The sequence below is a fragment of the Heptranchias perlo genome, unplaced genomic scaffold (genome assembly GCF_035084215.1).
Source record: "Heptranchias perlo isolate sHepPer1 unplaced genomic scaffold, sHepPer1.hap1 HAP1_SCAFFOLD_1251, whole genome shotgun sequence".
Classification (NCBI taxonomy): Eukaryota; Metazoa; Chordata; class Chondrichthyes; order Hexanchiformes; family Hexanchidae; genus Heptranchias; species Heptranchias perlo.
The window spans coordinates 1-12,500 of NW_027138485.1; the positions used below are offsets into that span (position 1 = coordinate 1).

General features: G+C 55.9%; 1 protein-coding gene across 1 annotated transcript in view; it reads left to right on the forward strand.

Annotated features, from left to right (window-relative positions):
• Positions 1 to 1,375: 1,375 nt before the first annotated feature.
• LOC137308258 (rho GTPase-activating protein 33-like) overlaps positions 1,376 to 12,500 on the forward strand; it is a gene marked incomplete at its 5' end in the record, with an annotated part of 22,722 nt that continues 11,597 nt past the window's right edge. Inside the window, 5 exons of the mRNA XM_067977092.1 lie at positions 1,376 to 1,623; positions 3,695 to 3,840; positions 9,146 to 9,305; positions 9,950 to 10,095; positions 12,361 to 12,429. Coding sequence (XP_067833193.1) covers positions 1,376 to 1,623; positions 3,695 to 3,840; positions 9,146 to 9,305; positions 9,950 to 10,095; positions 12,361 to 12,429 — 769 coding nt within the window. The remainder of the gene's footprint in view (positions 1,624 to 3,694; positions 3,841 to 9,145; positions 9,306 to 9,949; positions 10,096 to 12,360; positions 12,430 to 12,500) is intronic.

The window sequence follows — 12,500 nt, forward strand, 5'->3', positions numbered from 1 at the left end:
TACACTCTCTCTCACTCACACTCTCTCTCACTCACACTCTCTCTCACTCACTCTCTCTCACTCACACTCTCTCTCACTCACACTCTCTCTCACTCACACTCTCTCTCACTCACTCTCTCTCTCGCTCACTCACACTCTCGCTCTCACTCTCTCTCACTCACTCTCTCACTCACACTCTCTCTCACTCACACTCTCTCTCACTCACACTCACACTCTCTCACCTCACACTCTCTCTCACTCACACTCTCTCTCACTCACACTCTCTCTCACTCACTCTCTCTCACTCACACTCTCTCTCACTCACACTCTCTCTCACTCACTCTCTCTCTCACTCACTCACACTCTCGCTCTCACTCTCTCTCACTCACTCTCTCACTCACACTCTCTCTCACTCACACTCTCTCTCACTCACACTCTCTCTCACTCACTCACTCTCTCACTCACTCACACTCTCGCTCTCACTCTCTCTCGCTCTCACTCACACTCTCTCACTCACACTCTCTCACTCACTCTCTCACTCACACTCTCTCTCACTCACACTCTCTCTCACTCACACTCTCTCTCACTCACACTCTCTCTCACTCACACTCTCTCTCACTCACTCTCTCTCTCACTCTCACTCACTCACTCTCTCTCTCACTCTCACTCACACTCTCTCACTCACACTCTCTCACTCACACTCTCTCTCACTCACACTCTCTCACTCACACTCTCTCTCACTCTCACTCACTCACTCTCTCACTCACACTCTCACTCACTCTCTCTCTCACTCTCACTCACTCTCTCACTCTCACTCACTCTCTCACTCTCTCTCACTCTCACTCACAACTCTCTCACTCACACTCTTTCTCACTCTCACTCACTCACTCACTCACTCACTCACTCACTCACTCACTCACTCACTCACTCACTCACTCTCTCTCTCTCTCTCTCTCTCTCTCACTCTCACTCACTCACTCTCTCACTCACACTCTCTCTCAATCACTCTCTCTCTCACTCTCACTCACACTGTCTCACTGACACTGTCTCTCACTCTCACACTATCTCTCTCACTCTCTCTCCCTCTCTTTCTCTCTGTCTATCTGTCTCTTCCTCCTTCTCCTCCTGACTTCCTCTCCCTCTCGCTCTTTCTCCCACTCTCTACCTCATGTGGCAGTGAGACTCCCACTGAAGATGGGAAAACAGAAAATGCTGAACATCGTGCGAGGAGCAGATTGTGCTCCGCTGTGATGCCCCCCACAGTCGAATACCCACCCACCATTCATGGTCTGGGCTCACACATGAAGAACGGGTCCTGTGGAACCCGGCCCCCCCGTGAGGGTCAGCGTCCTGTGGGGGACGGGGGAACAGTCCTCCCACCAAACATTGATTGAAGGTTCTGGAGAAAGACAATACATGGAGTGCAGGACCAGACTGTGACATAGTAACAGGCGAGCCTACGATCGCCTCGACAGACTGTCCCCACTTCTCCAGGAGGGTCTTTCTCCAATTATTGACTTGTGTTTCTACCCCCAGGACCCTGCAGTACCTGATGCGACACCTGGCCAACCTGGCAAAGCACAGCCCAGCCACCAGCATGCACGTGAAGAATCTGGCCATCGTCTGGGCTCCGAATCTCCTCCGGTGAGATATCCTCCGTCTCCGGCCCTCCCCCACCCCGGTCTCCGGACCTCCCCCCGTCTCCGGCCCTCCCCCACCCCCGGTCTCCGGACCTCCCCCCGTCTCCGGCCCTCCCCCACCCCCGTCTCCGGCCCTCCCGCCCCCCCCCCCCCCCCCCCCCCGTCTCCGGCCCTCCCCCCCCCCGTCTCCGGCCCTCCCCCCCCACCCCGTCTCCGGCCCTCCCCCCCCCCCCCGTCTCCGGCCCTCCCCCCCCCCCCCCCGTCTCCGGCCCTCCCCCCCCCCCCGTCTCCGGCCCTCCCCCCCCCCCCCCGTCTCCGGCCCCCCCCCCCCCCGTCTCCGGCCCTCCCCCCACCGTCTCCGGCCCTCCCCCCCACCGTCTCCGGCCCTCCCCCCACCGTGTCCGGCCCTCCCCCCACCGTCTCCGGCCCTCCCCCCACCGTCTCCGGCCCTCCCCCACCGTCTCCGGCCCTCCCCCCACCGTGTCCGGCCCTCCCCCCCCCCCCCATCTCCGGCCCTCCCCCTGTCTCCGGACCTCCCCCGTCTCCGGACCTCCCTCCATCTCTGCTCCGTCTCCGCTCCTCCCCCCGTCTCCGGCCCTCCTCAGACCCCCTCCCCCGTCTCCAACCAGCGTCCTTGGGTTGCACTGTGGAATACAAATCACCCAGGAGAGAGGGCGAGTCCCAGAGCGTAAAGAGTCGGTGTGTGTGGGACCCGTACCCCAGTGAGAGTCGGTGTGTGTGGGACCCGTACCCCAGTGAGAGTCGGTGTGTGTGGGACCCGTACCCCAGTGAGAGTCGGTGTGTGTGGGACCCGTACCCCAGTGAGAGTCGGTGTGTGTGGGACCCGTACCCCAGTGAGAGTCGGTGTGTGTGGGACCCGTACCCCAGTGAGAGTCGGTGTGTGTGGGACCCGTACCCCAGTGAGAGTCGGTGTGTGTGGGACCCGTACCCCAGTGAGAGTCGGTGTCTGTGGGACCCGTACCCAGTGAGAGTCGGTGTGTGTGGGACCCGTACCCCAGTGAGAGTCGGTGTGTGTGGGACCCGTACCCCAGTGAGAGGTCGGTGTCTGTGGGACCCATACCCCAGTGAGAGTCGGTGTCTGGGGACCCGTACCCCAGTGAGAGTCGGTGTCTGTGGGACCCGTACCCCAGTGAGAGTCGGTGTCTGTGGGATCCGTACCCCAGTGAGAGTCGGTGTGTGTGGGACCCGTACCCCAGTGAGAGTCGGTGTGTGTGGGACCCGTACCCCAGTGAGAGTCGGTGTCTGTGGGACCCGTACCCCAGTGAGAGTCGGTGTCTGTGGGACCCGTACCCCAGTGAGAGTCGCTGTCTGTGGGACCCGTACCCCAGTGAGAGTCGGTGTGTGTGGGACCCGTACCCCAGTGAGAGTCGGTGTGTGTGGGACCCGTACCCCAGTGAGAGTCGGTGTGTGTGGGACCCGTACCCCAGTGAGAGTCGGTGTGTGTGGGACCCGTACCCCAGTGAGAGTCGGTGTGTGTGGGACCCGTACCCCAGTGAGAGTCGGTGTCTGTGGGACCCGTACCCCAGTGAGAGTCGGTGTCTGTGGGACCCGTACCCCAGTGAGAGTCGGTGTGTGTGGGACCCGTACCCCAGTGAGAGTCGGTGTGTGTGGGACCCGTACCCCAGTGAGAGTCGGTGTGTGTGAGACCCGTACCCCAGTGAGAGTCGGTGTCTGTGGGACCCGTACCCCAGTGAGAGTCGGTGTGTGTGGGACCCGTACCCAGTGAGAGTCGGTGTGTGTGGGACCCGTACCCCAGTGAGAGTCGGTGTGTGTGGGACCCGTACCCCAGTGAGAGTCGGTGTGTGTGGGACCCGTACCCCAGTGAGAGTCGGTGTGTGTGGGACCCGTACCCCAGTGAGAGTCGGTGCGTGTGGGACCCGTACCCCAGTGAGAGTCGGTGTGTGTGGGACCCGTACCCAGTGAGAGTCGGTGTGTGTGGGACCCGTACCCCAGTGAGAGTCGGTGTGTGTGGGACCCGTACCCCAGTGAGTGTGGGGAGAATCCGGGAAATGCAGAGTTTGTTTTGAACTTTCTCTGTGTGTTTCACTCTTCAGCTCCAAGGAGATTGAGTCGGTGGGATTCACCGGGACAGACGCCTTCCGGGAGGTGAGGATTCAGTCGGTGGTCGTGGAATTCCTCCTGAGTCACGTGGACATTCTCTTCAGTGACAAGTTCAGCTCGGCGGGAAAGGACAGCGCAGGTACGGGGGAGAAGGAGACAAGGCGGGTGAATGAGGCTGAATGGCCTCCTCCTGTTCGTGTGTAACAGGCTCGAGGGGCTGAATGGCCTCCTCCTGTTCGTGTGTAACAGGCTCGAGGGGCTGAATGGCCTCCTCCTGTTCGTGTGTAACAGGCTCGAGGGGCTGAATGGCCTCCTCCTGTTCGTGTGTAACAGGCTCGAGGGGCTGAATGGCCTCCTCCTGTTCATGTGTAACAGGCTCGAGGGGCTGAATGGCCTCCTCCTGTTCCTGTGTAACAGGCTCGAGGGGCTGAATGGCCTCCTCCTGTTCCTGTGCCAGCAGCATGACTGCACCACTCATCGACCAAGGCCAGTTGAGGACATTTTTGACCCTGATTGGGGCTCGGAGTTGGTGGAGGGAGTGTTCAGAACGAGGGCTGTCCTCGGGAGTGATTGAGACAAGCGGCCGGTTCGTGACAGCAAACACCTGTCAGATCGTCAGAGCTTTCACTGATCTACGCGGGGCATCTTGCATCAGCTCAATGTCCAAAAAAAACATTTTACCCGATCCCCCCCTTGGAGGTACGGAGGGGGCTTACAGCCGAGCCCTGTCCCCCCTCAGTGCTCCTCTCACACTCTCAGCTCCGAGGTGTACCAGGTACAGCCCCTTCTCGTAGCAGGAGGTGCTGCTGCTCTCTGCTGGATTCTCTGCTCTCCTACTTCTGGTGGCTCAGAATAATCTGAAGTCATGACTCTCACTGGGGTACGGGTCCCACAGACACCGACTCTCACTGGGGTACGGGTCCCACACACACCGACTCTCACTGGGGTACGGGTCCCACAGACACTGACTCTCACTGGGGTACGGGTCCCACACACACCGACTCTCACTGGGGTACGGGTCCCACACACACCGACTCTCACTGGGGTACGGGTCCCACACACACACCGACTCTCACTGAGGTACGGGTCCCACAGACACCGACTCTCACTGGGGTACGGGTCCCACACACACCGACTCTCACTGGGGTACGGGTCCCACACACACCGACTCTCACTGGGGTACGGGTCCCACACACACCGACTCTCACTGGGGTACGGGTCCCACAGACACCGACTCTCACTGGGGTACGGGTCCCACCGACACCGACTCTCACTGGGGTACGGTCCCACAGACACCGACTCTCACTGGGGTACGGGTCCCACACACACCGACTCTCACTGGGGTACGGGTCCCACACACACCGACTCTCACTGGGGTACGGGTCCACACACACCGACTCTCACTGGGGTACGGGTCCCACACACACCGACTCTCACTGGGGTACGGGTCCCACACACACCGACTCTCACTGGGGTACGGGTCCCACAGACACCGACTCTCACTGGGGTACGGGTCCCACACACACCGACTCTCACTGGGGTACGGGTCCCACAGACACCGACTCTCACTGGGATACCGGGTGGGGGTCTCCTGCTCCCTGGGGCTCCGTTCCCCACCGGGGATTGGTGTGAGACATAGTTATTGAAGACCTTGTGTTTTTTGCCTGTATCTGAGCGTGGGAGGGTCGAAGGTGAAATTTCACCCCCCCGTCACCCCTCCCCCCCCCCCCCTGGTTTCTGGGCCCCGAGGAGTTTCTCCCTTAAAGTGAAAGGTAAGAAGGTATTTTGGCCCTTTCAGCCTGGAGACCGGCGACCCTCAGCCCACTCGCAAACTGTCCTGTCAGCCTTCGGAGAAACACAAGCTGCTGACTCTGGAGGAGGCCCTGACTAAAGCACAGCAGAGTCACATGTTCGGAGAGGAGGAGGAGGAGGAGGAGGAGGAGGAGGAGGGCGGCCTGGAGCTGGAGGCAGTGGGCGAGGAGGATCATCCTCGGCCGTTTGAGTGACCGGAGAGACGGGCTGTCGAGTGAACGGACTTTTCAATATGGCGACAAGCTGTCGTGTTGCCCCAGGGGGTGTTGACTGTTGAGTCTCCCGGGTCAGAGCAACACAGAACATTAGCGGGAGGATTTGAGGCTCACAGTCCCTGCTCTTACTGTACAGAGAGACCTGCAGGAATCTGCCCTCTCTGGATTATCGCCGTGTACTTACGCCTCTTGTTCAAAAAGAAAAACCTCCCAATAAAAATTTTGTGTTTGCGAAATCCAATCTCCTGAGGTGTCGCTGTGTTCTACAAATCCCCCTCCATTTCCAGATTGTCCCTCTTCCCCCCACCCCCCCCCCACCCTGGAATTCCTCCCCAACTTGTCCTAAAGGCACTGAGGTTTTGCTCCAGCTGTACAAAGCCCTGCACATCTGGAACACTGTGTCCAGTTCTGGGCACCGCACCTTTGAAAGGACAGATTGGCCTTGGAAGGAGAGCAGTGTGGATTCACCAGAATGTGACCAGACCACCAAGGGTTAGATTATGAGGAGAGATTACATAAACGAGACTTGTACTCCCCGGATTATAGAAGGTTTAAGGGGTGACTTGATTGAGATTTTTCGGATTCTGAAAGGAGTTGATGGGGTGGATGGAGAGAAACTTATCCCCTGGTGGGGGGAGTCCAGGACAAGGGGGCAGAACCTCAAAATCAGAGTCAGGCCGTGTGGAACTCTCTCCCACTAAAAGCACTAGATGCCAGCTCAATTAATCATTTTAAATCGGAGAGAGAGAGATTTTTGCTGGACAAGGGTATTAAGGGATCTGGAACCAAGGCGGGTGGATGGAGTCAGGATACAGATCAGCCGTGATCTCACTGAATGGGGGAACAGGCTCGAGGGCTGAATGGCCCCTCCTGTTCCTATGTTTCTATGAGCCCTGCTGGCTCCGAGCTGCTGTAGTAACTCACCCGAACAAGTCTGTCTTCATGTGTGAGCAGGCTTTTCTACCAGGCTGAACACTGTCCTATCCTCACTCGAACTCCCATCAAACACGAGCTGCTGGACTGGGTCATTCCCTGAGCAGAGGCACTGAGACCAATTGAAGGCCGTACCTGCACCGCAGCTAAGATCAGCTAACTCAGCACAGACAGGGAAGGAGACCCGAGAGCTTCCTGCTCTGTGAGGCTGATTCACTGAGCTGGGAAGCAGTGTGACCCCAATACTGCCCCTGGGGATAAGGGGATGAAGAGTCTCCTCTCTCTGATGGGGGACTGGGTGGGTCAGTGGGTCAGACACTGACCTCTCACCCTCTGCGACCTGGGGTTAAATCCCCCCCCCCGAGAGAGAGGGGATGAAGAGTCTCCTCTCTGATAGAATAAAAATATTACTTGAAATAAATTTTCATTTTACAACAGCTGGATAAAACATTTCCCTTAATTCAGCATTAATTCGCAACCTCACCCCGAAAGGATACCCAGGAAACAATGGGCTGAATGGCCTCCTTCTGTTCTGTAACTTTCCATGATTCTATGAAAACTGATGTAGGAAATTGGAATCCATGTAAATAACATCCATAGACAGTCCCTGAACCACCATGTTAGTTACCTCCCCGAAAAATGCAATTCGGCTAGTTAGACATGACTTACCCGTTACAAACCAGTGCTGGCACACCGACAAACAGGAACTGATCATTGATTCTGCATCGAACCCGTGCTGTACCTGCCCTGGGAGTGTTTGATGGGACAGTGTAGAGGGAGCTTTACTCTGTATCTAACCCTGTACCTGCCCTGGGAGTGTTTGATCGGACAGTGTAGAGGGAGCTTTACTCTGTATCTAACCCTTGTACCTGCCCTGGGAGTGTTTGATGGGACAGTGTAGAGGGAGCTTTACTCTGTATCTAACCCTGTACCTGCCCTGGGAGTGTTTGACAGGACAGTGCAGAGGGAGCTTTACTCTGTATCTAACCCTGTACCTGCCCTGGGAGTGTTTGATGGGACAGTGTAGAGGGAGCTTTACTCTGTATCTAACCCTGTACCTGCCCTGGAGTGGTTGATGGGACAGTGTAGAGGGAGCTTTACTCTGTATCTAACCCTGTACCTGCCCTGGGAGTGTTTGATGGGACAGTGCAGAGGGAGCTTTACTCTGTATCTAACCCTGTACCTGCCCTGGGAGTGTTTGATGGGACAGTGTAGAGGGAGCTTTACTCTTATCTAACCCTGTACCTGCCCTGGGAGTGTTTGATGGACAGTGTAGAGGGAGCTTTACTCTGTATCTATCCCGAGGTCGATGTTTGTTATTCCCTGATCACAGCAGCACTGTTGTAAGAAGTGCTGCAGGTTTGGAGGTCTCTCTCTCTCTGTTTCAGGCCTGTGCTCTTTGATGCTGTCTCAGAACGTGTGTCCCAGTGTGTGCGTGTTCCTCACTATCAGTTGATTTTTTGGGTCTGATGTCGGACCTGGGAAGGAATGGGTGTCGGGGGATTGACCAGCAGTGATGGAAGGAGTCGAGGGGTTCCGACACTGAAGGTAACAGATCTGCTCTGGTACCCGGGCTGGGTATAACTTGCTTCAGCTTCACCTGCTGACCCGCTGCTGCCTGCAAACTGCCAGGAGCTTACAGTGCAGCATGCTACGCCTCACCACACAACCCGCAAACTACCTGCCAGCCCTGCGCCTGCAGCTTATCACCAGGGTCCTGCAGCGGGAAGCTACAAGGGCGGGTTATTGGGGCCTCTCTCCCCTCTCCTGAAGGCGCCGACTCTCACTGGGGTACGGGTCCCACACACACCGACTCTCACTGGGGTACGGGTCCCACAGACACCGACTCTCACTGGGGTACAGGTCCCACAGACACCGACTCTCACTGGGGTACGGGTCCCACACACACCGACTCTCACTGGGGTACGGGTCCCACACACACCCGACTCTCACTGGGGTACGGGTCCCACAACACACCGACTCTCACTGGGGTACGGGTCCCACACACACCGACTCTCACTGGGGTACGGGTCCCACACACACCGACTCTCACTGGGGTACGGGTCCCACACACACCGACTCTCACTGGGGTACGGGTCCCACACACACCGACTCTCACTGGGGTACGGGTCCCACACACACCCGACTCTCACTGGGGTACGGGTCTCACAGAGGCCGACCACCCTCCCATACCTCAGCCAAGGGCCTGTTCTTCATGTATAAGCCCAGACAGTGAGTGTTGGCATGATATTCAACCATGGGGCCTTCACAGCTGACCCTGTTGTGTTCACTCAAAGCCCCCAAAACATGCACTTTCCAGCAGGGTCCAGTGGACTGTGACCAGGAGCAGGATCCATGCCTGACCCCAGCCACCCCGTCTAACCCCGGGGGACTGAAGCTAATTCAGGAGAGGAGAGAATGACTTGTTGCTTCACAGGGGCCGCTGATTATTTCTTGGTGTAACTGCTCTGTCTCCCATTGCAGGCCACAGCAACTTGATTCGGCCCAAATCGATCCTCGTCCCATCTCAGTCAACCAGGCTCCTGACCCTGGAGGAGGCTCAGGCCCGGACGCTGGCCCAGGGAGGAGAAGGTACAGGAGCTGTGGGCCATCGATTCTGCTCCATCAACCTGCCAGCAGACAGGTAAGAAGCATTCAACTCCGAGGGAGTATGCAATGTGTCCTAAATACACTCGTTCAATGAGGGACATTACTCAGTGTGTCCTGAATACACTCGTTCAATGAGGACATTACTCAGTGTGTCCTGAATACACTCGTTCAATGAGGGACATTACTCAGTGTGTCCTGATACACTCGTTCAATGAGGGACATTACTCAGTGTGTCCCAAATACACTCGTTCAATGAGGGACATTACTCAGTGTGTCCTGAATACACTCGTTCACTCTGATGCAGTGGGAGGTGCGTCTGACGCAGTGGGTCAGACGGTGGGAGGGGCGTCTGACGCAGTGGGTCAGACGGCGGGAGGTGCGTCTGACGCAATGGGTCAGACAGTGGGAGGTGCGTCTGACGCAGTGGGTCAGACAGTGGGAGGGGCGTCTGACGCAGTGGGTCAGACACTGTCCTCCCTTCTCTGTGTCTGGGTTTTAAATCCAGCCCAGACGCAGGGGATGTCGTTCAATTAATGAATATCCAGATGTTGTACGGACGCTGTCCTGTGGCCACCCAGTGACTCCTCCTGGGTAAAGTTGGGACAGGCTGTGGATGGGGTGTGATGGGACCCACAGTCAGCCTGTACTAACCATTGTGCTGTTTACCCATTATGTCAGCAGGAAGAGAAACGTCAGCAAACTGCGGAAATCGGGAGGCGGGAGCTGGAAGACATTCTTCACACTGGGAAAGGTGTCCGGTGTCTCACGCAGGAAATCACAACCAGAAGTGGGCGATCTGTTCAACATCATGGAGGGTGACCCAGGTAACAGAACTCCTGACAACAGGAACATCACAAACACTCCCAGAGTAAAGCTCCTTCTACACTGGCCCATCAAACACTCCCAGAGTAAAGCTCCCTCTACGCTGGCCCATAAAACACTCCCAGAGTAAAGCTCCCTCTACACTGGCCCATCAAACACTCCCAGAGTAAAGCTCCGTCTACACTGTCCCATCAAACACTCCCAGAGTAAAGCTCCCTCCACACTGTCCCATCAAACACTCCCAGAGTAAAGCTCCCTCTACGCTGGCCCATCAAACACTCCCAGAGTAAAGCTCCCTCCACACTGTCCCATCAAACACTCCCAGAATAAAGCTCCCTCCACACTGTCCCATCAAACACTCCCAGAATAAAGCTCCATCCACACTGTCCCATCAAACACTCCCAGAGTAAAGCTCCCTCCACACTGTCCCATCAAACACTCCCAGAATAAAGCTCCCTCCACACAGTCCCATCAAACACTCCCAGAATAAAGCTCCCTCCACACTGTCCCATCAAACACTCGCAGAGTAAAGCTCCCTCCACACTGTCCCATCAAACACTCCCAGGGCAGGTACAGCACGGGTTAGATACAGAGTAAAGCTCCCTCTACACTGTCCCATCAAACATTCCCAGGGCAGGTACAGGGTTAGATACAGAGTAAAGCTCCCTCTACACTGTCCCATCAAACACTCCCAGGACAGGTACAGGGTTAGATACAGAGTAAAGCTCCCTCTACACTGTCCTGTCAAACACTCCCAGGGCAGGTACAGGGTTAGATACAGAGTAAAGCTCCCTCTACACTGTCCCGTCAAACACTCCCAGGGCAGGTACAGGGTTAGATACAGAGTAAAGCTCCCTCTACACTGTCCCATCAAACACTCCCAGGGCAGGTACAGGGTTAGATACAGAGTGAAGAACTTGGGAAAGATTTAAAATGAATGGATTGGAATCTCTTGGATTGAATTTTTTGAGGGGGTGACTAGGCGTGTGGATGAGGGTAACGCAGTGGATGTGGTATACATGGATTTCAGTAAGGCCTTCGATAAAGTCCCCCACAGGAGACTGGTCAAGAAGGTACGAGCCCATGGAATCAGGGTGCCTTGGCACTTTGGATACAAAACTGGCTTAGTGGCAGAAGGCAGAGGGTGATGGTCGAAGGTTGTTTTTGTGACTGGAAGCCTGTGGCCAGTGGGGTACCACAGGGATCGGTGCTGGGTCCCTTGCTGTTTGTGGTCTACATTAATGACTTGGATATGAATGTAAAAGGTATGATCAGTAAGTTCGCTGATGATACAAAGATTGGTAGGGTGGTAAATAGCGAGGAGGATAGCCTCAGTCTGCAGGACGATATAGATGGGTTGGTCAGATGGGCGGAACAGTGGCAAATGGAATTTAACCCGGAAAAGTGCGAGGTGATGCACTTTGGAGGGACTAACAAGGCAAGGGAATACACAATGAATGGGAGGACCCTAGGCAAGACAGAGGGTCAGAGGGATCTTGGTGTGCAAGTTCACAGATCCCTGAAGGCGGCGGAACAGGTAGATAAGGTGGTAAAGAAGGCATATGGGATACTTGCCTTTATTAGCCGAGGCATAGAATACAAGAGCAAGGAGGTTATGATGGAGCTGTATAAAACACTGGTTAGGCCACAGCTGGAGTACTGTGTGCAGTTCTGGTCGCCACACTACAGGAAGGATGTGATCGCTTTGGAGAGGGTGCAGAGGAGATTCACCAGGATGTTACCAGGGCTGGAGTGCTTCAGCTATGAAGAGAGACTGGGAAGATTGGGTTTGTTTTCCTTGGAGCAGAGGAGGCTGAGGGGGGACATGATTGAGGTGTACAAAATTATGAGGGGCACAGATAGGATGGATACTAAGGAGCTTTTTCCCTTCGTTGAGGGTTCTATAACAAGGGGACATAGATTCAAGGTAAAAGGCGGGAGGTTTAGAGGGGATTTGAGAAAGAACTTTTTCACCCAGAGGGTGGTTGGAGTCTGGAACTCACTGTCTGAAAGGGTTGTGGAGGCAGGAACCCTCACAACATTCAAGAAGCATTTGGATGAGCACTTGAAATGCCATAGCATACAAGGCTACGGACCAAATGCTGGAATATGGGATTAGAGTAGACAGGGCTGATGGCCGGCGCGGACACGATGGGCCGAAGGGCCTCTATCCGTGCTGTATAACTCTATGACTCTATGACTTTGTTCAAAGCAAAGCTCAAGGGAATAGGTTTTGTAAATTTCTCTCTGCTCTCTCCCCGGCCCAGGCACCAGAGTGGAGACAGTGACACTTCGATCAGCCAAGAGTGAGGAGTCCCTCTCTTCACACCACAGTGGTGAGGGAAGACTTTATCATTCACTGATAGAGAGCACTCGCCCTCTCCCTCCCTCTCTCTCTCTCTCCCTG